A 24,356-nucleotide genomic window follows, 5' to 3' on the forward strand; every position below is an offset into this window, starting at 1 on the left:
TAACGCGTAAGAAGTCCAAAACTGTACAGTTAATAAACAGTGCTCCACTGGAACCGTCATAATTAGGCTACAATTAAAGGACTAATGGAGTTACTAATCAACTGTTGTACACTTTACTTTAAAAGTGGCAAGTAGAGGTGCATGTTACTCAGGAAATGTATAATGAGTATGATTAAGTGCAAACAATTGTCAACAATGTGTGTCATTTAATCTATTTTTCTCTTGTTACGTTTTTATCCATTTTATCTTTCTATCCTTCATAAAGAACAAACTTGTCTGGCCATAAAAGGACCTGGCTGCAAGTTAAAATTAAATATAAGAACATTTTGCAGGCTGGAATGTGACTTTAATTTAGATAACAGTGGACAGATGAGGTGACTAGATTAGGTGTCTGCTGCCATGTTGAATGTCTGTATGATTGTAGCAGTTTAAAAAAAGCCCATAGAACTGGCCCACCAAGCCAGGATACGACCCAAGCGGAGGAGATGGCACTCCATTTAAATAAAGGGAGGCCAGTGATTGAGGGGATCCAGGGAGGGCCAGTAACAGAAACTGTCCGCTTCATACAAGGTACATATTGCAGTACTCCTGCAAATGGAACACAATCAAATTAATATATTATACTGTCTGACTTAGTGTTTCCTTACAGTGTCTGGGAACAGGCTGGACTCCAGAAGGATTGAGGTATGTCAATTTTATGGAAATATCCTGCTTATTTAGTCCATAAAGGATATGAAGTCAGTGATGTGGTGCTATTAGAAAATATGTGTAGGACCCAGATGCAGCACAGTCTCCTAAACAGCCGGGTAACCTTGTGAGTATTGGCCAAAGTAAATCTACATTATGCAAAAATCCTGCTGTGCTAATTGACATTTCTTTTACAGACTTCACAAACTGTCAGAAGACTATATGCAAAGCACCTGGAGAGACAGAGAGATAGAGCTGGCAGACGTTAAAATCACACTTGGGAAGAGAAAGCATAAAGAAATGGAGCTGGATATTGGATTAAACACTCAGGAAACTGGACCTGGAAATCCAGAAGCTACAAATAGAAGTGAGTATTTCGGTGCACACAGTAACCATAAGTGCAAACCAGTGTTTTAATCTTTGTTGCTTTTTCTCTCTCTATTCCAGGATCCAAGCACCTCAGACAAATGAGGGCTGCCAAATATAAAAATTCAAAAGAAATTTTTTTCATGAATGTGTGCCATAACACTCCTCATCCAGTACATCCTCCAAAAAGGGCAAGCCATTATGAAGAGGGAACAGGTGAATGGGAGTTGGATCTATACTATATAGCACTCAACACAGATTTCATAGAAAACACCTTTGCAACTTCTTCAGCTGTGTTTTGTAATCTCAATTACTGCAATAAAACACATATTTATGAAACCTTGCAATTTATGAAGTCTTACAATATAACACTTGGCCTGAGTAATAATACTACCACTTGAATCAATATAAAAAGACTGTTGCAATTACAAACAGTCAACAGATTTAAATTAAATGAGAAATGACTGTATATGTAATAGTTTAATACAGGATAATTAAAATGATGCATCATACTTAGAAAGACAATGGACATGCTGCAATCAATTCTGTGAGGAACAACTGTGTTTGCTGCATCCCGGCTTAATCTCTTATCTTGGTTTTGTGCAATACCCCTCAGGTCTGAATTTGTCTAATTATCTTATCATATTGACAGTTATAGTGGCATGCTTGATGGTTGCTGTTACAATTTGGACACTGAAACGAAGAAAATGCATTTATGCTTAAACACTAACAATCTCATCTAATAATTTTTATCATTTGAGCAATAGCAATTTATTGATATTACTATTGATATTTAGCATGTTTTGAGTTTTTATTTTGAGTTAGTGTGAACCTACAATGTAAAAATTATTTATTGGGTCAACTTAAAAAAAATGTGGTACCTGGTTGCCTTCAAATTTTGAGTTAATGCAACTTAAATACATTAAGTTAACAACAATTTCTTTACAGAATATTACTTTTTTTTAATCTGAGTTTTAATGTCTTATTTAAAAAAATTGAATTGATGCACAATGTTCAAATCCATATCATAAGAAACAACACTTTTTTCAACTTTTCAACTTCCAAGTTTGAAAGATTGTTTTGTTTGTTTCTTTGTTTTTCTTTATTAGTAAAATCAACAGCATGGGCATGTCAGTTCCTCTTAATAAATGTAACGCATTACTAGCAACAAATGAAAACTGATACATTTAAAATGAACTATTACCGACCGATCCAGTGACAATTAGTTGAATGCTCAATAAAAACCTGTTTTCTGTTATCCAGTCTCTGCACATAAGCAGCACACACAACATTCGCAAACAGTAACCATCACCTGTATGCATCTTATTAGAATTTATTTTGATCTGGAACCAGGCTCAGCCCTCAGAGAACTGCATGAAGAGAAATTCAGATCTTTTGTCGCTGAAACTTGGCACGATATGAATCTGCAGGATTTCAGAGAATCCCTCAGATAAACTTGGTGGCACCAACTTTTTCCTATTAAGATCACAAAAGAGGGTTAAGATGAGACTCTTGCAACTCAACTTATTTTTTGGTGAATTCAGTTTTGTAAAAATTGTGTTAGTGTAAGTTTTGTCTCGTGTCATTCACTCACTTGTAGCTGTGGATAAGCATGTCGTTGACATGAACATGGCTGGTGGCAGAAGGAACCATCTCACGAAACTAAAAACAAATAAAATAAATTAAAAAATCATTTAATAAAAGCCTCAGGAGTTTTTTTTTTCTGTTTATATTATTTAAACATTGGGCAGGTTGCAGTATATGAAAAGCTTTGTTAAAATATAGACATCAAGTTTTAGTTTCTTGAATGGCTTAATTTTTTAGTCGTTCATTAATCTTTTATCATTTGGCTGTAATTAATTAAATATTACAGATTAATGTCAGGACGGACAGATACCCTATTGTTATGTTTTGCTTGTTCCAGACTTGCTGTGAAATTGAAGCATCGGCAGGGCACTCCAGCGTCCTGGCAGACATCCACATATCTGTGGTGTGACAGTAAGCGAATGTTGGAAATTGTAAATCACATTATAGACAGCTTTAGCTGAACAGATGAACAATTGAAATGAGGCAAGAGTTTCTGCATTGTAACAAAAAAAGCAGTTAAACCTTTTTCTAGACTCAAGATCAGGATTAGTGTTGTCCACAGCAACGCTATGACCTTCATTCAGAGCGCGCTTGCATACTGCCACGCACTGCTGCCACGAACCAAGTGTGTCCTACGAATAACACAGGATGGAAAGTTACCCATCTATACTATTATACTTTAGATCGTTATACATATTGCAATATATATATACACCTAGAAACTCACTCTGTTGACGTGAACATATCCCTTTGGAATGATATGCGTTTGGAAAAAGGTTGTTTTTCCAGCTGCAAAATGGGAAAAAGAGAATGAAATGAAATCACACAATCACACAAAAGAACTTGAGACACATCACACGAACACTCACATCCAGGGAATCCCACTGCAACGATGACTTCCTGTTTGATAGATGTGAGGGAGGCATCAGGTGGATCATAATGATGCACATTAGAGTACAATTTCCTCTTGAGAATAAAAAACATGAATCACACACAGACTGTCATTTATAAAAGATACTTTAAGACAGAAATAAGATGTTTGTGAGACAAATAGTTTACAGGGTCAAAGGTGGGCATGATGAACGGAGCAGCTTTCCAGCCCAGGAAAAATTCCTCCGGGGTGTGAAACTGAAGGCCAATATTGACGGCAAACTGAAAGCAAAACAGAAAACCATACAGCTGTTTGATAAAAGTGTCCCCACTTAAAAAATAGAAGTACAGCACCACCTTAAGGCCAAACAGAGTATTGATATTAAATAGTAGAAGCACCTGAATCCAAGTCAGTCACTATTTACTGTCAGTCATTCTATCTTCTGTGTTATAAAGACCTAAAAGTAACTGGTTAGATTACCAATCTGTCACTACAGGAAAAGTCTTTCTTCTTTTTTCCGGGGGCCCAGTTTGCAGGACGTCCTGCTGCATCTGTGAATATAAAGGACAGATAAATCAATAGTGTAAACCAGTAGAATCGTCTGTGACAAAAAACAATACACTGAAAAACATGACATAGCTCACCTCCAACATAGAGGCTTTGTGACAAGTCTATGGTGACCCCACCGTTCGCCTGCCAAAACACCGCAGCAGCTTTACAAACACAGTTTGACTATTGTTCTATTGATGAACGTAAAAAAGGTTCGAGAATTGAGTAATTCACCTTCTCACACAAATGTTCCCACATTCCAACCACAGGCTTTCTGTAAATACCCGGTGCTGTGGAAACAAAAACCTGAAAGAGACACAGTTTCAAGAAAAAAAAACATAAAAGTTGTGACAATGAAACTTGGCAAGTAAATGGTGTGAATGAATGAATGCTATTAACCTGTACAGGCAGCTGCAGTGTTTGCAAGATATCCTCTACTTTGGATTTAAACACTTCTGGTCTCAGCTTGCCTCGAGAAATGCCCATCTGGTTGGTGAAAAACACCACCTAAAATAAACACGCACAAACAATAACAACTAGACAGTTACTGCAAACTCATAAGGATATGTTAATATATCACAAAATAAATCTGACAGGGTCAAAGACAGGTTACTAAATTATAAAATGTTAATAAATGCTGTGTTTGAAAAGAGTCCACTGTTGTGACATGAAACTATTATCCCTCAAAATTACAGTTTGGCATTCAATACAGAATTTGAGAGTTGTGACAGATCGACCTATCAGAATCACGGATTCTATAACACCGACATCAGCAACATCTAAACTAAAACAGTACGACTGTTTTACTGACAAAAAAAACTGACAAAATTAGTACGAATTTGTTAAAAAGTACCTTAAATCCTTTCTTTAACAGACTGGCCAGCCTTGGCTGTATCTCTGGGAAAAGAATCCTAGGGAAAAACACAGAGCAAAAATATCACATGAGTGACAGGAAAGAGCCATAGACAGCATTTGTGTGTAGAACAGTCTTCCGTCAGACTCACTTCCAGTCATCTGGACTCGTGGGAAATACTTTCCCAGACTTTGTGGTGATAATACAGCCATCAATGTCAAACCCTGCAATCTAAATCAAACAAAAAGCATTAAAAGGCATGCAAGCATAAGGTGCCGATCACATAGAAGACGCTTTTCATGTTTGAAACCGCTTTTCGGTTGACCTTTTGAAAAGAGCAGAAGGCAGCATTTTTTTTTTGGTCAACAACCGAAACAGCTGTACTGTCAGTCAAGGAACATAGCGCAAGCTCTCTAGTTGCAGTTTACTGTCATTTTAGCTAAAACTTTAAAGCAGGTAGATGCAGAGGGTGCTCGCTCTGACCTTGCTCGGTTAACCAGCGACAGCCACCACAAGTTTCTCCTACATCACTGCAGACATTTCAAGCAACTGTAAAATTGCGTCACCCCAACAGAAGCCTCGCCTCTCCATTCATTCGAATGGACAGTGGAAACAGGTGCATGACGTGAACCACTTTTCTCCTCAGAGTTGATTTTTTTTCAACTTCAGGCGCTCAGAGCGCTCCGCCAAAAACGGAAGGCGCAGGAAGCGCGTTTTGTCTGATCAGGCCCTAACAGTGTTCTTTAAACAACAACAGCAACTTATCCCAGATAAAAAGCATATATTCCCATACTTTGACTTACTTTGGAGCTGTCTGAAACCCCAGCAGCAGTGAAGAGCATGAGGCTTCCGATCTGCTGCCAGTAACTATGAGTGCAGGTAGATGATGAAGCATTGATGGTTGATGAGTCCGGTGTGACGTTGCTCTCATTCTCTGCAAACGCTTGCAACTGTTTAAGCTTCTCCTCAGCTGAGGTCTCCTCCTCATCTCCACATAATCGTTTCTTGTTAGGAACATCATCTTCAGGGCTGTGTGGGCGCTTTCTTACCTAGATAGAAGTGAAGTCAATTTATTTATAGAGCACAGCTTTAACACAACCATCATTAATAGGGAGCCAGTGCAATGAAGCAAGAACAGGAGTAATATGCTCTATTTTTTGTTCCTGTCAACAATCTGGCTGCTGCGTTTTGAAGCCGAGATAGGGTGCTTTGAGGAAGGCCGACACACAGAGAGTTACAATAGTCGAGCCTAGAAGAGATTAGTGCATGGATGAATGTTTCGAGATCTTGCCGAGAGAGACATTTTTTTTTTTCTTCGTAAAAGTTTCTCTTTACAACCGTGTTTACATGCTTGTCAAATTGTAGAGAGGGATCGAAAAGACCCCTAGATTTTTTTACATGGTGTTGTCAGTTATCACTAAGGGAACCTAACCCACTTGTAAGAATAGTTTTGAATGCAGCGGGGCCTAGCAAAAGCACCCCAGTTTTGTCAGTTTTTAGCTGCAAAAAATTATTAGCCATCCATGTTGTTACTTCGTCAAAACATGAGACAAGAAGTTGTAAAGAAGAGTAATTTTCAAGTTTGATTGGAAGGTAAAATTGGAGGTCATCGGCGTAGCAATGATAGTTAATATTATATTTCTGGAGAATGGAGCCTGGGGAAGCATGTAGAGCGAGAACAGTAAATGGCCAAGAAAGGAACCCTAAGGAACACCATAAGGGAAGGACGCAGAAGATGAGGTGAACGACCCGATATTTACAGAAAAAGTCCTACCCTTTGAATAAGAGGTGAACCACTGTAATGCCGTGCCTTGAACCCTTGCTACACATTTGAGTCGATTCAAGAGGATGTTATGGTCAATAGTGTCAAAGGCTACAATCAAATCTAATCTAACGAAATGGCAGATGACCCGGAATCAATGGACAACAAAACCTCATTCATAACTTTAAGCAAGGCCGACTCTGTACTATGAAGTGCTTTTAAACCAGACTGGAAATTATCCAGAATGTTAAAAGCATCCAGGTAAGAAGTACACTGTAAAAGCACTGCTTTCTCTAAAACCTTAGAAATAAATGGGAGTTTAGAAATTGGCCGGTAGTTGTGTAGAACAGATGGATCAAGGTGAGATCTTTTTAACAGGTGCTGTACAGAAGCGTGTTTAAAAAACTCTGGGAAAACGCCACCAGTCAAATAGCTGTTAATAATAGTTAAAAGGGCAGGGCTAATGGTGTCCAATCCCTCTCTAAGCAGACAGCCAGGCAATACATCGGATTGGCAAAATGTCAATTTCATTTTAGAAATTAATGAGTGATTGGATTGAATCATTGGTTTAAAACTAGTGAAATTACGAGTGATCAGAACAAGTTAAAAAACAATTTAGCCATGATAGCAAATCTAAAAAAATCTATTTAATAAATGCATCTTTCCTAAACTCATAACAAAAGCACAATTATTGACCTATAAACAAAACAGAATATTAAATGTTTTGTTATTTGTGGGTCTGTTTGGACAAAATCACACGCTAAATAACTAAATGTATAGTTATAGATGTTTTAATGCTTGAATGCAGTTATTATAAACATAAGTCAAAAATAAATAAAAATAAATCATATAATTGATTGTACTGTACAGTATAACATCTGGAAACCAGTATATGACTCTTTCTTCTATGAAACACAAAAGATATTTTGAGAAATGTTTTAGTAGTTGTGACTCCATTCAATGGAAGTTAATTGTGGTCAATATTGATTGGTTATCAAACTTCTTCAAATTATCTACTTGTGTTTTTTTTCAAAAGAAAGAAAGAGATACAGGTTTGGATTGAAACGAGGGAAAGTAAAAGATGAAAGAATTATTTTTTTTATGGTTAACTTGCCCTTTTCAATAATGTCAACCCACGTACAGTAAAATATGTTCAAGGTTCAAGGTACATATGTACATACACAGAATGACATAGTACTGAAATGTTCCTTTGTTTCTTGTGCCCGAGTGCTAAGAATAAATTATTCTTTATAATATTATTATTATAATAAAACAGAACCTAAACAAACTAAAAACATAATAAAAGAGTATACGAATATTCAGGAAAAATGCATATATATCAAAATAATGTTACACATGTACACCACCAGTCAGAAGTTAACACTTAATTTTCCCACATTTATAAAAATAGTAAATTCAGTAAAACTGAGGCATAACACAAATGAAAGTATTAGAATTATGTTGCAACTAAAGACAAATAAACTTGTTATATTTTAGCATCTTCTTAAACAATATTGAAGTAGTTCCCATCTGTTCTGTGTTCTAAAACTCATGACTAGTTGTGTAAATTATATACATTTTAAAATATATGTAAAAATGACCATTCATGGGCATGGTTTTTGTCCACATACTGATAAAAAGTGGCTTTTAAAAAAAATGTGTCTGTCAAATGTATAAAAGGAAATGCATGAGCGAGGGTGATATACCTTTTGGGGGGATTTACCAAAATAATCATGGATGTTCTTCTTGGGGCCTGACCTTCCGGTCTTCACGATTTCATCAGTGTCCCTGCTCCTCTCAATAACTGTTCCTTTCTCCTTCTTAGGCGAATGAGAGTTGCTGTTTGCAATGTCAGTAAACTCCACAGTAAATGGGTGGGACTGATTAACCAGGAACAATGTTTGACCATCAGTCAGACAGGCAGACTCGCCCCGACCCAAATATTTTCCATCTATAGAAGATGGGTTGGCCCCTAGCTGTTGAAAAACAAGTTGGTTTGCAATTTGCATTCACAAATGTGCTTCCCCATATTCTCATCTGTACAAAAATGTAATTGTCAAAATCAGCTGTTATTAAATATCCACTTACCTGCGTAACTAGAACGTCCTGTTTGGCATAGCTTGCCACAAGTTTCACTGCCAATCACAATAAAGCTTCCGTTAATGTTTATTTATATGCACAAACATGACACGTCTCACATGTTGTCTGACTGGGATGGGTGTGGTGTGGTCACATAACTCACCCTGATGCCTTGAGCACTTCTTATCTGAAATTTTGGAGTCAGGACCTCGACCGAATATTAATGCTCGATCATCAGCCAACTCCATCCGAGCTCCAGAGACACTAACTAAAGAGCACTTCATCTTCGATTACAGGTGAGGAAGGCTGAATTACAACAAATATTACATCAAATAATCAATATAGTATTAACCAACCATCTGTAATTTAGCGTTGTGTAAGATGAATGGGACTTTGTATTTGATGTAACAAGTTAATGTTTTAAGCACTTTGAGTGCATCGCGATCGAACGTTCACGAAAAACAAACTCGGGACACAGTTAACTTAATTTATTACATGCATCAGAAAAAAATAACAAAATCACATACCGATTATCTGAAAACTTAACTTCATTTAGCTCTTGCAGTCGATTCTCGGGTCCTACACGAGCACGGTTCCGATGTAAAACAAATGGTCCGGTGTTTAGTTCCCATGCACGTAATTCGTTCATTCGTTCGAAGAAGACCCAGTTTCTACTTCTTCTTCTTCTTTAAGGTTTTATTGGCGGTTGACAAACAAATAAATGCTGTATAACCGCCACCAACTGGTATGGAGTGTGGATCAAAATGACTTTTCTTTTTCTTTGTCCTATTATTTTCTTTTTTATATCCTTTCCCACAAATTTGTTTTTCTAAGATATTGAAATATAAATGTATAACAATCATTTCCAGAATTGTTTTGTAAAATACCTCCTAATATAATTTGCATTTTTAATTTTCCTAGATTTTGACTTTTCAGACTCATATTTCTGACAGTAAACCATAACATGTTCCACAGTTTCTTTTTTCGCCCTAAATTCCCACCTTCCCGTATCATGATTTCCCATATAATGAAGTGTGCTGTTTAGTCTTGTATGTCTTCTATTTCTTCCTCCACTTCTCATCTCTCCCACTTTCCTTTGAATTTTGTAAAACCACCTACCTTTCTTCTCCATATCCCATCGTTTTTGCCACCTTACCTTCAACCTTTCCTTAAAAATACTCTTGATTTCATTCTTACTTATAATAACACTTAAATTAATATCATTGTTTTTAATGGCTTCTTATGCCTTATCTGCCAATTCATTTTCTTTGATACCAAAATGTGCAGGTTCCCATAAAAATAGCACTGTAAGTCCCATCATTTGAATTCTATATAATGTTTGCTGTATTTCTAATAATATGTCTGGTCTACTTTCCGAATGACTGTATTGTAAGCTAGCTAATGATGAACTTTAGTCTGAACAAACAACTGATTTCAAAAGGTCTTATCTCTTCTATCCACTGTATTGCTAATAATAGTGCAATCATTTCCCCTGTTTAAACAGATAACTCATTACTAATCCTTTTCCTTATTGAAATCTGAAACTCTGGAACAATAAAAGCATCTCATATCTTATTATCTATACTCTTTGTCATCTGTGTAAATCTAAACATACCTGTGGTACTCATTAATATATATCTGCGCATTACATGAATTGCATTCCTTTTCCTAGTTTTTCTTTTCTAATAATTTACAATCTACTAGGGCTGGGGTTTGCGACCAAATTGGCGATTCGATTCTTATTTTATGGATTCGATTCGATTTCCATTCGATTCAATATCGATTAGTTATCAGATTAAAAGGCTAGTTTTGCAGGCATGGAACCCACATTTAAGTATCTATGCTTGCTATATAAGTATCTATATTGTCAGGGGTGCACAAACGTTTTTTCTATCTGGTTCTCAATAGAGCACCTGGAGATTCTGTTTGGTGGTCACATTGCACATATTGTGACAAATTATATTTACCTATTAAAAATAAAAGTAAAAAAGTAGTTGCTTTTTAATGAACAATAAACAAAATAATAAAGTGGGATAATACTATATTTATATTGTTTTAAAATACACTTAAAATACATTGGTAATGTATTTATTCCTCTTTTTTATTGCATCAAAAGCTGCGTGCAAGTGTCAAGTTTAGACAGCTTGTCCCTTTAGAAAGTTTAAGAGAAGCGGTGTTTTGTTATACGTGCAGGTTCCAACCATGTCAGTACGCAAATGAGCGGTCTAAACTTATTTAGAGAGCGCTTTTTTTATTTTGTTCGCGCATGCGCACCACTCATGTGCATCCCTGGATATATTGACATGTTATTATGGTGACATACGAGTCAGTCGCCTTGGAGGTCCAGCCGTCACAGGTAGCAACTCTTTCTGCTGACTAGAGAGATTCTGCGACAGCGATCTTAACCTCGGCATACTTTTTCGGAATTGCCTTTTCATTATTACTATAGCATCAGTTATTTAGCGAGAGGTGAATCTGATGACGTCAAGCCGTCGCTGTCAAGAATCGCATGAACCATATGGCGTCAGGGTGACGATTCGACACGTGGTTTCGTAGGTTTGTTGTGTTGTTGGAAAATCGTAGCTCTGGCGGGCACAACTTGCAAACAACAGTTGTTTTGTCGTCCTCACCTTTGCCGTCATACAATCTACTATTGCATCTGAAAGTAACCAAGGTTTTATTTCTGATAACGGTACTGATGGAAAAACTTTTAACTGATCAATTTGAAGTTCTATTGCTTTCACTATTACCTTCCATCCAAAACTTTTCGTATTTCTCCTCTCTTTTTCCCAACTAGGCTTTAAAGGGTCTAATGTTTGATGCTCTTGACTAAGACCTTGTAAATTAGCCCAATATCTCAGTGATAACTGTATCCTTCTCATTTGTAATGACATTTCTCCCATTTCTACCTGTAGTGCCATAATTGGTGTAGTTTTTATAACTCCTGTAAATACTCTCAATACCTGATGCTGTATACTGTCTAACTTTCTAAGAGACATATCTGCTGCTGATCCATACACCACACAACCAAAATCTAATACTCCTCTTATCAGCCCACTATATATGGCCTTTAATGACATCCTATCTGCCCCCAATCACTTCCTACTAAACACCTCAATATATTTATCACTTTCTTACATTTGTCCAATATTTTCTGTATATGCATCGCCCATGTAATTCGTTCGTCAAACCACAACCCTAAAATCTTAAAATGTTTCACTTTTTCTAGTTCTTGATTATATAATTTTAACTTTACCTCACTTCCAATTTTTTTATTTGTAAAAACATTATCTTTGTCTAGTCAACCGAGAATTTAAAACCCCACCTGTATGACCATTCTTCCACTATTGTAATAGCCTCCTGTAATTTTTAAACAATAAAATCAATGTCCCTTCCCCTTTTCTAGATTGCCCCATCATCGGCAAAAAGTGAAAACCCCAGCCCAATCTCTAAATCCTCATATACATCACTGATCATAATAGAAAACATTAAGGACTCATTATACTTCCTTGAGTAGTTCCATTTTCGATCACAAACTTTTCTGAATAACTATTTCATATTCTAACTTTTATTGTTCTACCTAGTAAAAATTCCTTAATCCATCTATATATTTGACCTTTAATACCTAATTTACATAATTTAATTAACAACCCTTCTCTCCACATCATGTCCTATGCTTTCTCTATGTCAAAAAAGACAATACTCTCTCTGTTTATTTGTGCGTTCTTATTTCGTGTATTAGACACACAGCTGGATCCATGGTATTTCTCCCTCTCCTAAAACCACTTTGATATTTAGATAAACGTTTATTATTTTCTACATAATACAGTAACTTTCCATTTACCATTTTTTTCCCATTATTTTACATATATTAGATTTGGGCAATCTTACCCATGGTTTAGGTATTGGAACTATCACCACCTTCTTCCAATTTTGTGGTAATTTTCCTTCCTCCCAAATCTTATTGTAAAAATTTTATAAAACTTCCCTAGATAATTCACTAAGATGTTCTATCATTATATAGCAAATCTGATCCATGCCTGGAGCTGATTTCTTGGTAATTCTGAGAGCGCGATTTAACACTGTCTTCGTAAATGACAAATTTAATTGGTCATTAATGTATTCCTCATTCTGAATTAGCTCTTTATATCTAACCCAGTTTCAACGGAAGCCGTAGGTAATGATAACGATCACATTTCTGAAACAACATATATTATGAAAATATTTTACAATATTTCTAATATATATAAATTTAAATCTAATATTTTAATTCATGTATTAGTTTGAGGGCGTGGCCTCAGAAATAAAAATACGAATACGCATAACATACCATTTTTGTTGCTGTTGTAACGTTACATGCTTTCTGTTTTGATTGAATACATGACTAGAACATCTGTTTAAATATTAAAAATACCACAAATATATTCAAATTTGACCCCATCCTCACACATACTTTTGTAAGGGTTACACTTTTCTGAAATATCCCTGAACAAACAGGTTTTCATTGTTATAAGGGGTGTCTAAGTCGTAGATTTGTATGAAACAAAAGGCACAAACAATGTGTATGAGTCGTTCAGTATGTGATCTGCAATGTTTGTCTGATGACAAACCTGAAGTTTGCACAAGAATTAAGACGATGCAGGATATCCTTCGCTTAATTGTGACATTGATAAACACTGTTTATTGACTCCATATTAAATTATTGTGCAGTAATATGTTCAGCTTAAACCCACGTGTCTTAAATCGTATCTTTCTATTTGACTGAACGAACACAAAGAAGAGGGTGTCATTTTTTGGGGCGTGCACCTTGTTGGGCGAGGCTAGCACTATAAAAACATTCCCAGTATTTACACTGAGCTGAAGAAGAGTTTCTTTTCTTTACAGTAGTGCAAAGGTGAGTATATGCTTGAGGAAAGAACAAGCATTTATTGAAAAAAATTCTTTTGAGACTGGGGTTAAAGACTGCTATACTGTATAGTTTTTTATACTGTACATCGTAAATTATACTTATACTTTATATTTATATTTGTTTGTTTGTCTTTGTATAGGTAGGAACTGCAATTCCCAGTCATAACTGACTAACAAAAGATAAGTACAGCATCATGGCACGTGAAAATGACTACTACACTATCATGTCTGGTCTTGGGGAGATTGACATTCAAGGGCAATCAGTGCCCAGTGATCTTGTGCTAATCGGTGACCATGCATTTCCACTCGCCATGAATCCAAGAGGTCAAGTCATGATGGCCGCATCACGTTACGGTCAGGGACGTGTGGTGGTGTTGGGACATGAGACCTACTTGACCCGTTTCCCTGGTTTGATAGAGAACGCCCTGATGTGGCTCATGCCATGTACCGGTGATGCCGGCATCGTAGGGATTCAAAAGAATTTGGTTCCAGTAGCTGACAACCTGTGCTTCTCGCCTGTCAGTGCTGAGCTTTCCGATTTTCGGGAGGGATTGGCTATATACGTCACAGATGCTTATAGCGTTGATGCTTGTGCAAAAGATTTGATCGCTTTTGTCAAAGCCGGGGGTGGTTTGATTATCGCTGGCCAAGCGTGGAGTTGGGCCGAGGCCCATCCGCAAGGAAACGTTTTTCTGAATTTCCCTGGAAACAAGGTGTGCAGCGTGTCAGGAATTTACTTTTCGGAACATAGAGTGGAACTTGGCGTATTTCCAGTGCCTCCGAATATCCCCTCTAGTTGGCTCGCCGTATCGTAAGTTAAGCTGTCTTTTTCGATATCCGTTTTGGATGATGCATTTCTCACAGCTATCGTATTGTTATCTTTCAGAATACGCAAGGATTTTAAGGATGACCTAGCATTCCTGCTCAAAGGCGTGCCTGAGTTTGACATCCAAGGTGGAAGTGTAGCATCGGAGTTGATGGTGCACGGACCCCTAGCATTTCCTATTGCAGTCACCCCATGTGGAAAACCATTCATTGCTGGCGCCTACTATGGACAAGGCCGGGTAATCGTGATGACCCATGAAGGCTTCCTGGGCCGCGAATCTCTGTCCACTTTCCTGATTAATGCCATCCACTGGCTCGACGAGGGGCGTAAAGGTGTCATCGGGATCCCATCCAGTCTCGGAGGAGCCCACAATGTCCTGAGCAAATCTGGTCTAAATTGCCAGTTTACTAACTTCAAAGAAGATCTCAGCGTCTATGTCTGCACCTCCTACAGTGATGCCCAGTGTCAACAGATCCAAGATTTTGTAGCAGAAGGTAGCGGCCTCTTGATCGGAGGTCATGCCTGGCATTGGGCGAGCACACATCCCCGCCAGAATGTGATGACCGAATACCCAGGAAATCACATTCTAAACCAGATGGGTCTGTGTATTCTGGGCAGCTATGTGTCTGGGGGATTATACAAAGCCCCTGAATTCGAGAATTGCTCTAAAGAGGCGTACCACTTCCGTAACATACTGCATCAGTTTGGGGAGCATGTTACCAAGGGGCACAATCTTCCCCCTCATGTAGAGGGTTACTTAAGGCAGCTTGGCAACGATTGCTCCAGTTACCTTCAAATGCGTGCACATGACTGTGCCTCCTACAATTCAGTGATTACTCTTCTTACAGACATGGTAAAAGAGGCTGGTGTCCCACAGGTGTGTAATAACTGTCCTGTTCAAAGCCCCAGAGATCACCTGATGCTCAAGGTGGGGTCTGAATTGTATAAAGTGTCACCTGACCCTGATGCCCTCCTGCCATACGTCATCAAGAATAGACCTGACCTGCCCACTTTGTCTAATGCAAGAATTTGCATCAACGTTGACACCGGTAGGATGAACATTTTCTTTTAAATGTAGGGGAAAATGTTACTCCTTTTAAGTTAGCAAGTGGGGGTCTGTTACACACAAGACAAGAATATCATATTAATGTTAAAACACTTGTTTCAGTCTACGAAGAGTGGATAAGCACAGGCTTGTACCTTTCTCCTGGTCTCAGGACATATATGGCAGTACCTCCAGAGCTCATTGGAAAAAATTGGCAGGTGATCATATTTAAGACCTTGAAGTACATTATATGTCCAGTCCAAATCCATCAAGAGCAATTTCTTGTTAACTTGTAACCGTCTACAGGTCCAGATTGGTTGCCAGACAGATAACCTCGGTGCTGCAGACGTTCTTAAACGGCCATGTGTGGTCCATGAGCGATACCCCTTGGATAAAGAAATGGTCCAAGTGTGTAATCTATGGGGAGGGCTCATTTACCTAGTTGCACCTCCCAAAAGCAAAGTGAATGGGGTGGAAATTGTAGTGCAGACTTCAATACAGGCTCCATACTTCAAGTCGGGTAAGAATGCTGAATAAGTAAACTGCAAGCATTACTAAAAACAAAGTGAAATACAGAGTTGTGTTTGTGCTACTCTACCTACTTATTAACGTTTCTTCGGCAAAGAGAAGATTTACCTGATCAGTGGGGACACCAAATTCTAAAACACACACATATATACGATGACAAAGGGTATTCAAAGAGAACTTTGGGTTAAACCTACATGTAGACGCAGGCGCGTAACTGGCCTGGCATGTATAATACAAAATTAACATGACATTAGAATTCAAAAAGGAGTGTTGTAAAATGTGAGCTAACTTGCTTTGTCTTTTCAGGAGAGACCAGTGTAGCTGACTGGGTTGGGGGGATCCGTCAGGCACCTGCCCCCTGGGCTGAGCTTGAGTTTGAGAACATCATCATTACATTAGAGTCAAGTATAATACGCAATCTGGATCGGCCTGATGAGGTGGCGGCACTTTGGGATTCCATAATGAGAAGCGTAGCTGACCTGGCGGCAAAGCCTCAAAAGTTGCCCCGCAAGGAGCGTTATGTTGCAGATGTTCAGATCTCTCACGGTATGAGCTAGTATTGAATGTCTACCCAAAAAAGGTATTTTGTCATTGTTTTACTTAATGCCATCCTCCCAGTCCCAATCTGACTCCTTTCTTCTTTGGAACAGAAAAAGGAATGCATGTATTGAATGCACATTAGATGGATTTAATATGATGGCAGTGACTTCGTTTAAAGCTTAATAATGGCAACAAAGAAGGTGTATGTGGTTTAATATATCAAGGCAAAAAATACAGTTGTCTAGTTAAATTACATAACATTAGGATGTTACTTGCATGTTTTGGCTACATCCAAAAGAACAATTTGCGTATCATTGCAATCACCATGATTTATTGTAAAAGTAAGTTATTACTGCACTTTTTCTGTACTTGTGAAACGATCAGCAAACCACACCCACGTTTTGCTGACACTCTTGAGTGTGTGACTCGTAATGTAGGTGATATGAATAGTTTCTTACTGTTCTGTTCACACATCCACCCTCCTTTTCACCCTCAGGCTTCATGCATGCCGGGTATCCCGTCATGATGCACTCTGGCTCCGCCTCAGGATTAATAAACACAGAGGTCGCCCGGAAAGGTTTGTGGGGAGCTATTCATGAGTTGGGTCATAATCAGCAGTGTGGAGTTTGGGAGTTTCCTCCACACACTACCGAGTGCACCTGCAACCTGTGGTCAGTGTACGTGCATGAAGAGGTGCTGGGTGTGCAAAGGGCTAATGCTCACCCAGCCATGACCCCAGAAAATCGCCAGGAACGCGCCAGAGGATATGCCAAAGGTGGCAGGGACTTAAAAAACTGGAGTATGTGGGTAGCATTGGAGACTTATATGCAGGTACGAACAGAATGCTTATATTAGAAATGTTGATTGAAAGAGAGAAAATTGTGTTGTTTTCATTTTCAATTATTTACAGAAAGTTTTAACTAGTCGAATCAACAAAAAGAATGCAATGTTTGCAGATCTTGAATGCTGCAAAGAAAACCAGTTAATATTCACATTTAAATAAAATAAAATATTCACAATAATAGTGGTTTTACAAGTATTTGAGAAAAATAACAAATAATAGAATGACACTGATTTTTTTATCTCAGCCTTTATGCATCTTGGCATGCATTCAAATTGCTTAAATTACTCTGGACTGAAATGACTTTAAATGCAAATTTTAAGTGGTTATTTAATATAAATAGAGAGATATAGATACATACACATAAATATATAAATACTGTATATATATATATATAACCTTCTCTGATAATACATTTATAACCACCCTTTTCTTTTTTTAAGCTTCAAGAGAAATTTGGCTGGGATGCTTTCAAGAAAGTTTTTGCTGCTTATCAAACCATGTCTGGAGTTCCCAAAGACAACCCAGGCAAGATGAACCTGTATGCCGAGACCTTCTCCAAAGCGGTGAACATGAACTTGTCCTCCTTCTTCAAAGCCTGGGGTTGGCCGATCCAGCCCGGCACTGAAGAGAAGATCGCTCAACTACCCGACTGGAGCGACCATCCTATGAAGCAGTATGAATAAGACCTCTAAAAGCCTTTCAGAAGAAATTCTGATGCGATTGCGATGTAAGAGGGGCTTGATTTATATGAATATGGAAGGTCAAATAAATTGGTGGGTCATGTATTAAATTGATTCACATCTAATACTGATGAAATATGATGTTAAATATAAAAAAGAGGCAGGAGATTGTCCTGTTTACTTTTTTAATTCATATTTTCCAGAAACATGTAAGGTTTATATTTAATCATGTCAGTAATAACATAACATATATAATAAACATGAATTTGTCTTAGTTTTGCGATGCTACTCAATAAAATGACTTTCAATTTAACCACATTCAGCATATGTTTCTGTTATAATCTTAAAACACAGAACTACGTCTTTCGAATGCTCAACAGATTTCATTGTCAGGGCTTGCATTGGTCACTGAACAGCTCTCCCACTGGTGTATCGGAGTACTGCTGGAGAAAATCGACCATCTCATCTAAAGTATGTTCCACAACAACATTCAGCTCGTTGTTGACTGCAGTAGCTGCCCCACTATAGACGGGGCGGCCATTTTGATCTACGCAGCAGTAGGCGTTCCAGATGTACTCTGGGATGTTCACCCTCTTGACATTGTTCTTTATGATCCAGTTGTTTAAAGAAGGGATGGCACCAACCAGCACATAGGCCTGATAACAGTCTGCTTTAAACATGTTGGTCATTTTTGACTCGTGTAGACGCCAAGCATTCTGGTTCAGTTTGGGGTTTTGGGGCACCACGTTGGTCAGTGTAAAGGTGGAATTACGACCTGGAACTGAGAGAGAAATATATGTTTTTTGAATAAGGTGATTTCAGAGTGATCATTTCCTCCAGGTTCATACATATTTACAATGTATATTATCTCTCATTTCTCATTTTAACTGATGTGCAGTTGTAGTTACTGATTTATAGACATAGATCAATTATGACGCTAGTTACCAAAACATCTAAAGCATTTATACCTGCATGATGTCCATTAGGGTTTAGGTGTCCACGGTCAAAACCAGAGTTTGTGTAGTCCTCATCCAGAGCCTGTCTCTCTCCCAGGTAGATGCCAGGATTCTCCCTCCATAGCTTATACCCATCTGTCATTTCACCCGACCATGTGTTGTTGATCAACTATAGCAAATAAGCATTTCTCATTGTGATGCTTTCTTCATGCCATTTTCTAAATAATTGAGGCTTTTAATTTAAAATACATTTTACTTGAATTTAAAGGGATAGTTCACCCAAAAATGAAAATTCTGTCATGAATTACTCACTCTATTTGTTCCAAACCTGTTTACACTTCTTTGTTTGGTTTAACATAAAGAAAGATATTTGGAAAACTGATTTCTGGGGCAGCACTGTGTCTACCATTAAAATGGTTGTCAATGTCTTTAATGATCATTTACTCATCCTCAGGTTGTTTCAAACCTGTATAAATAAGTGCATGCGGTCAGGGGAGGCAGAGCCTTACATGTCCTCATGAAAAAAAATTCTGTGCTATAAATTTGTGTACCGTATGATTCCAATCATTTGATCGATTTTACAGTCAAAATTGACGAAAAAACACGTTTGGGTGATGACGTCAGACTCGAAACACCAAGGATTTAGTGAGAGCCCTCTCCATGTCGCCAATATAATGTTTGCAGGCACGTTTATTATACACCATAACTTTCAACAGTCTTGCTTATATCTTTAATTAATGTGTGTGACATAATTAGTCTTACTAATCTGACACAAAACCGCAGTGAAAAGGCACAAGGTGAGGCAGACAGTTACCGTGCCGCAACTGAAGGGGGCAGATATGAGCCATACAGTCAGGATGAGTTTACATTTGAAGAAGAATAGGCGCGTGGACTTCGTTTATAAATAAATGTTAAGACCATAAACAGTTTCAATTGTAGACAAAAATTAGGACCAGACCAAAAAACTATTAAATATTTAAAAACTACATTTTGACATTAAAAAGACAATTATTTAGTGTTTCCTGTTATCTTTTGTTTGTCATACTGTATTAAAATGATTAAAGCATCAAAACGAAAAGCTTTTAAACAACTAAATATTAGAATTTCGTACACCACTGTTTCATTTGTATAGTAGCCTAATGTATGATTAGGAAATTAATTGTGAAATTGCAACCTACCACAAATTTAGAACACATGAAAGCATGCTTCTGAGATATAAAACATGTATTATTCAATGTGCATGCTGGCAATTGAACAGTGAATAAGCTTCTATTTTAGGCTCATATATTTGTAAATCTGACTCTGAAGGAGTAAGTGCCTCACCAGCCATGAACCCCACTGCACGTCACTGGTATAATGTCTTTGTTCTGCTGAACACAAAGGAAGATATTTGGATGAATGTCAGTAACCAAGCCGATCTCATCCCCATTTACTCATATATTATATATTTTCCCTACTACGGCAGTTAATAGGGGGTGGTTACGGACATTCATCCAAATATCTTCCTTTGTGTTCCACAGAACAAAGACATTTATATAGGTTTGAAACAATCTGAGGGTGAGTAGCCTAAAAGACAACATAATTGTGACCCTGGACAACAAAACCAGTCTTATGGGTCAATTTTTCGAAATTGACATTTTTACATCATCTGAAAGCTGAATAAATACGCGTTCTATTGATGTATGAGTTTTTAAGGATAGGACAATATGTGGCGGAGATACAGACGTTTATAACTCTGGAATCTGAGGCTGCTAAAAAATCTAAACATTGAGAAAAAAGCCTTTAAAGTTGTCCATCATGGGTGCTGTAGCAGACCGTCCACTCACAAAAGTATTTAGGGTAGGAAATTTACAAAATATCTTCATGGAATATGATCTTGCACTATCCCTTAAATCTCATTTGCTAATATTCTTCCAAATATCTTTCTTGTTCAATCAAACAAAGAAACCTATACAGGTTTTAAACGACTTGAAGGTGAGTGATAGATGACAGAATTTCAATGTTTGGGTGAATTATCACTATATAAAGATGAATATACCCACATATCACAACTAGTATTGTTTAAAAAATTTTTTTTTTTGAATTCCGTTTTGAGAAACCATGCCCCCACATGGTGGGAATTTATCTACCTCCTTTTATTATTATTATTACCTGTGTACCCTTATACCACAGACAAAAGCTCGAGCCCTTGTCCACTTAGTTGGCCATTTTTTACTCGATCCGGGCAAGTACTCCCTGCCATAGTGGACTTTTACCTGAGGTGTTGCATTACCCTTTTTGTCCATTGTGAGCAATTGTAATAAAGACTCTTATTCTGCACTTGAGTTATCCGTGTCTGATCCCTGACAGCAAACATTAATTTTAGTCAGGGACTAGCCTTAAGCCTTGTCTGTGAGGCTGGGCCTATATGTTTTAATGTTCAATTTAACATTTTTTCCTTATTAAATAGAAATACTATGAAAATTAATTAAAAAAATAAACAACTGAATTAAATAAACAGGCTTAAAGAATGTCCTTGGCTGAAAACTCACAAACACTTTGTAGGCTTCCGTAGGCTGTTGGAGTGGAGACCACTGATGTAAGCAATATTTCAACGAAGGCCATTAGAAAGGTCATATTGTTCTCATGTGTAGATTGTGGTTAGGTTTGAGTCACATTTGCCAGGTGTAAAATATGTTTATATCTTTGTCAGGTTTTATGGTTCCATATGGAACATTCCCTAAACAGTTCTGTTGCACAAAAGATTAGTCATTTCAGTTTATAAAAAAGTAGGGCAGAAAAGTTTCTATTAGAAAGGCTCTCTCGCAAGCAAAAACAAATATTTGAAGGCATTGTGGCAGTAAAACTATCTTCAGCACTTTGCACTATGTTACTTTTAAGATTATACAGTTTGATGTGACATTTTCAATACATGTATCGGTTTTCAGGAAGCACGGTATTTAGGATACCTGGGTTCACCAATTTAGGAGCTTAAATGCATTTTACAAATCCAACAATTAAATCAGAATGTTGTCACTTATTAAGCTTTAAAGTAATGTGTGAGGATTAAAGTTTTTAAAGGGTTGGTTTACCCAATAATACAAGTTCTATCATCATTTATTGAACCTCATGTCATTCAAATCCTGTATATGACTCTTTTGTGGAACGGAAAATGGAGATGTCTCAATAATAAACATGAAGGCATATGGATAAACAACATACCTGTGGTTCGAGATACCAGTTCTTATCTCTTCCTCCTCCATTGCTCGGCTCAAATATGTACGCAGAATAGACAGCAATGTGGTAGTATGTGTTGTACAGCGTGGAAAAGTGATACGTGTTCAAAAAGCGCTGACATAAAAACACAACATCTGCCTGTGTAGATCCCAACTCTGGAACTTTATTCTTATAGAAGAACTTCAGGCAGTCTGGTGAATCCCAGAAATTCCCCACCACCTCAGCCGGTGCTGGGTGCAGGAATGTGCCGATGAGAACACACAAGATGAACGAAATCTGCATAGTGCAACAGACTAAACACAACTGATGACCTCCAACACTGGATCCCACACTACCCACGATAACATGTCTTCTTTATCACTCTGTATATTTACTTTCAAGTGCGATTACCAAGTACCTCCAAATTTAGCTACATTTGATGGTGTAAGCCAAAAAAAACAATTCATAGAAACATTGAAGCTTTTGCCATTTTTGCAATTATTCACTTATTTTTCTACAAACTAAAAACACTTAATAAACTTGATGCCGCTCTTTGTAAGATACCTGACCTTGTTTAAATAACAGAGTTTAACAAATCATTTACAGACTTTTTATGTGTACTGCATCACGTATTTTTGAAGTACAGTCATTAAAACGTCCAATTACAATAATGTCATTTTAAATATGAACATGGTGTTTTACAGTATTTTACTGGAGCCACAGCTGCCTGAAAATGAACGATTTTTTTACAGTTTTCACCTATTTTCACGGTGTACTGGCAATCATGGAGAAAACTGGTCTGAGAAAATGTTTCTTTTTGTAGGTAAGTTTTTTAAGTATTTGTACTTTTCATTTTATAGTATGTATTGGTAATAATCAAAGTTAAACAAATATTACATTTCTGTTGTAGCAAAATAAAAAAAAATTGGTAGGTTTTGAGAAAGATTTCTTTCTTTCTTTCTTTCTTTCTTTCTTTCTGTATGTGTCACCCAATGTACTTCCCAGGGTACAGATTAAGCCCATGGGAGCCGCACAGGTGTCTGACCTTGCTGTAGCGCAAGCCACTGATCAATTGAAAGTTCTCCGAAAAAATAAGACTCAAAACAGTTTTTACAGTTTGCCCTTCATATTGTGCCTTACTTAATTCAAGGACAATCTTTCAAAATATCCCTTTTACAAGTTAAATGTTTGTTGTAGGCAATATGTGACCCTGGATCACAAAACCAGCATGAGAATATTTTTAGTGAAAGCCAAAAATATATTGTATGGGTCAAAATTACCCATTTTTCTTTGATGCCAAAAATTATAAGGATATAAAGTAAAGATCATGTTCCATGAAGATATTGTGTAATTTTTCTCTAAATACATATACTGTAAAAAATATTTTAGTTTAATTCAAATAATAAGGGAACCTATTACACGCACATTTTTGAGTTAACTTAACAGAGACTGGATTCCAACCAACTTAAAAAGTTATGTTTAAGTCATTAGTTGTCACAACATAGTCAAGTTTACCTAATGAACAACAGAACAAAATATTTTTTGTTGGCTGAACATAAATAGATAATATAGATTCTTAACAGATGATTACAGTAACAATGCATAAAAAGAATTAAAGCATATTTTAAGCTAGCAAGAACTAAAACACTAATCTTTAAAAGAAAAACACATAAGAAACTATCCAACCGCTAGCGCTGGGGAAGGCCATCTCCCTTTTATACCCGTATATTCGGGAAGGAGTCCAGCCAACAAATTTAATTGGCCAAATTCATTGGCATTTTCACAACTATACAGAAGATGATAGGTTCTCAAGTCAAACCCCATCTGTTGGTTCAACAAGACGTCGAGAGACCGACAGAAAGAGAACAATAATTTAACCCCTTTTACAATAAGTTATGTGTTTAAGTTGCATATTTATCTTTGTAGGGAGAACATTTTGCAAGAGTAAAGACTTTAAAAAAAAATTCAAGACTCTGCTCCTGGCCTACAAGACCACCACTGGTTTGGCACCCCCTTATCTTCATTCACTTATGCAGACTTATGTACCTGCCGGATCCTTACGTTCAGCAAACGAACAACG

The 24,356-nt window shown here is 37.3% G+C and overlaps 3 protein-coding genes across 4 annotated transcripts; 1 reads left to right on the top strand and 2 right to left on the bottom strand.

The window, feature by feature from the left end:
• Window positions 1–1,859: 1,859 nt before the first annotated feature.
• On the bottom strand, window positions 1,860–9,422 carry pnkp (polynucleotide kinase 3'-phosphatase). Its single transcript, XM_056757001.1, has 18 exons — window positions 9,282–9,422; window positions 8,918–9,060; window positions 8,764–8,810; window positions 8,382–8,651; window positions 5,717–5,962; window positions 5,065–5,144; window positions 4,914–4,971; window positions 4,460–4,567; window positions 4,295–4,366; window positions 4,156–4,204; window positions 3,992–4,062; window positions 3,700–3,792; window positions 3,510–3,606; window positions 3,368–3,429; window positions 3,163–3,272; window positions 2,951–3,038; window positions 2,648–2,715; window positions 1,860–2,529 (listed from the first exon to the last, which is right to left on the bottom strand). The coding sequence occupies exons 2-18, from the start codon at window positions 9,036–9,038 to the stop codon at window positions 2,409–2,411; spliced, it is 1,761 nt and encodes a 586-aa protein (XP_056612979.1). The 5' UTR covers window positions 9,039–9,060; window positions 9,282–9,422; the 3' UTR covers window positions 1,860–2,408.
• zgc:162193 (TRPM8 channel-associated factor homolog) lies at window positions 8,909–18,438 on the top strand. Of its 2 annotated transcripts, none has more exons than XM_056756999.1 (8): window positions 8,909–9,050; window positions 13,803–14,473; window positions 14,549–15,537; window positions 15,657–15,751; window positions 15,840–16,053; window positions 16,368–16,607; window positions 17,098–17,432; window positions 17,886–18,438. In XM_056756999.1, exons 2-8 carry the CDS (start codon window positions 13,857–13,859, stop codon window positions 18,126–18,128), a joined length of 2,733 nt encoding a protein of 910 aa, XP_056612977.1. In that variant the 5' UTR covers window positions 8,909–9,050; window positions 13,803–13,856; the 3' UTR covers window positions 18,129–18,438. The 2 variants fall into 2 exon arrangements, with proteins under 2 accessions (XP_056612977.1, XP_056612978.1); XM_056757000.1 differs by lacking the exon at window positions 8,909–9,050 and adding an exon at window positions 11,047–11,110.
• Window positions 18,294–22,601, bottom strand: si:dkey-243k1.3 (endonuclease domain-containing 1 protein-like). Its single transcript, XM_056757003.1, has 3 exons — window positions 22,283–22,601; window positions 19,094–19,250; window positions 18,294–18,906 (listed from the first exon to the last, which is right to left on the bottom strand). Exons 1-3 carry the CDS (start codon window positions 22,577–22,579, stop codon window positions 18,515–18,517), a joined length of 846 nt encoding a protein of 281 aa, XP_056612981.1. The 5' UTR covers window positions 22,580–22,601; the 3' UTR covers window positions 18,294–18,514.
• Window positions 22,602–24,356: the final 1,755 nt, after the last annotated feature.

The sequence above is a fragment of the Triplophysa dalaica genome, chromosome 9 (assembly GCF_015846415.1).
Source record: "Triplophysa dalaica isolate WHDGS20190420 chromosome 9, ASM1584641v1, whole genome shotgun sequence".
NCBI lineage: Eukaryota > Metazoa > Chordata > Actinopteri > Cypriniformes > Nemacheilidae > Triplophysa > Triplophysa dalaica.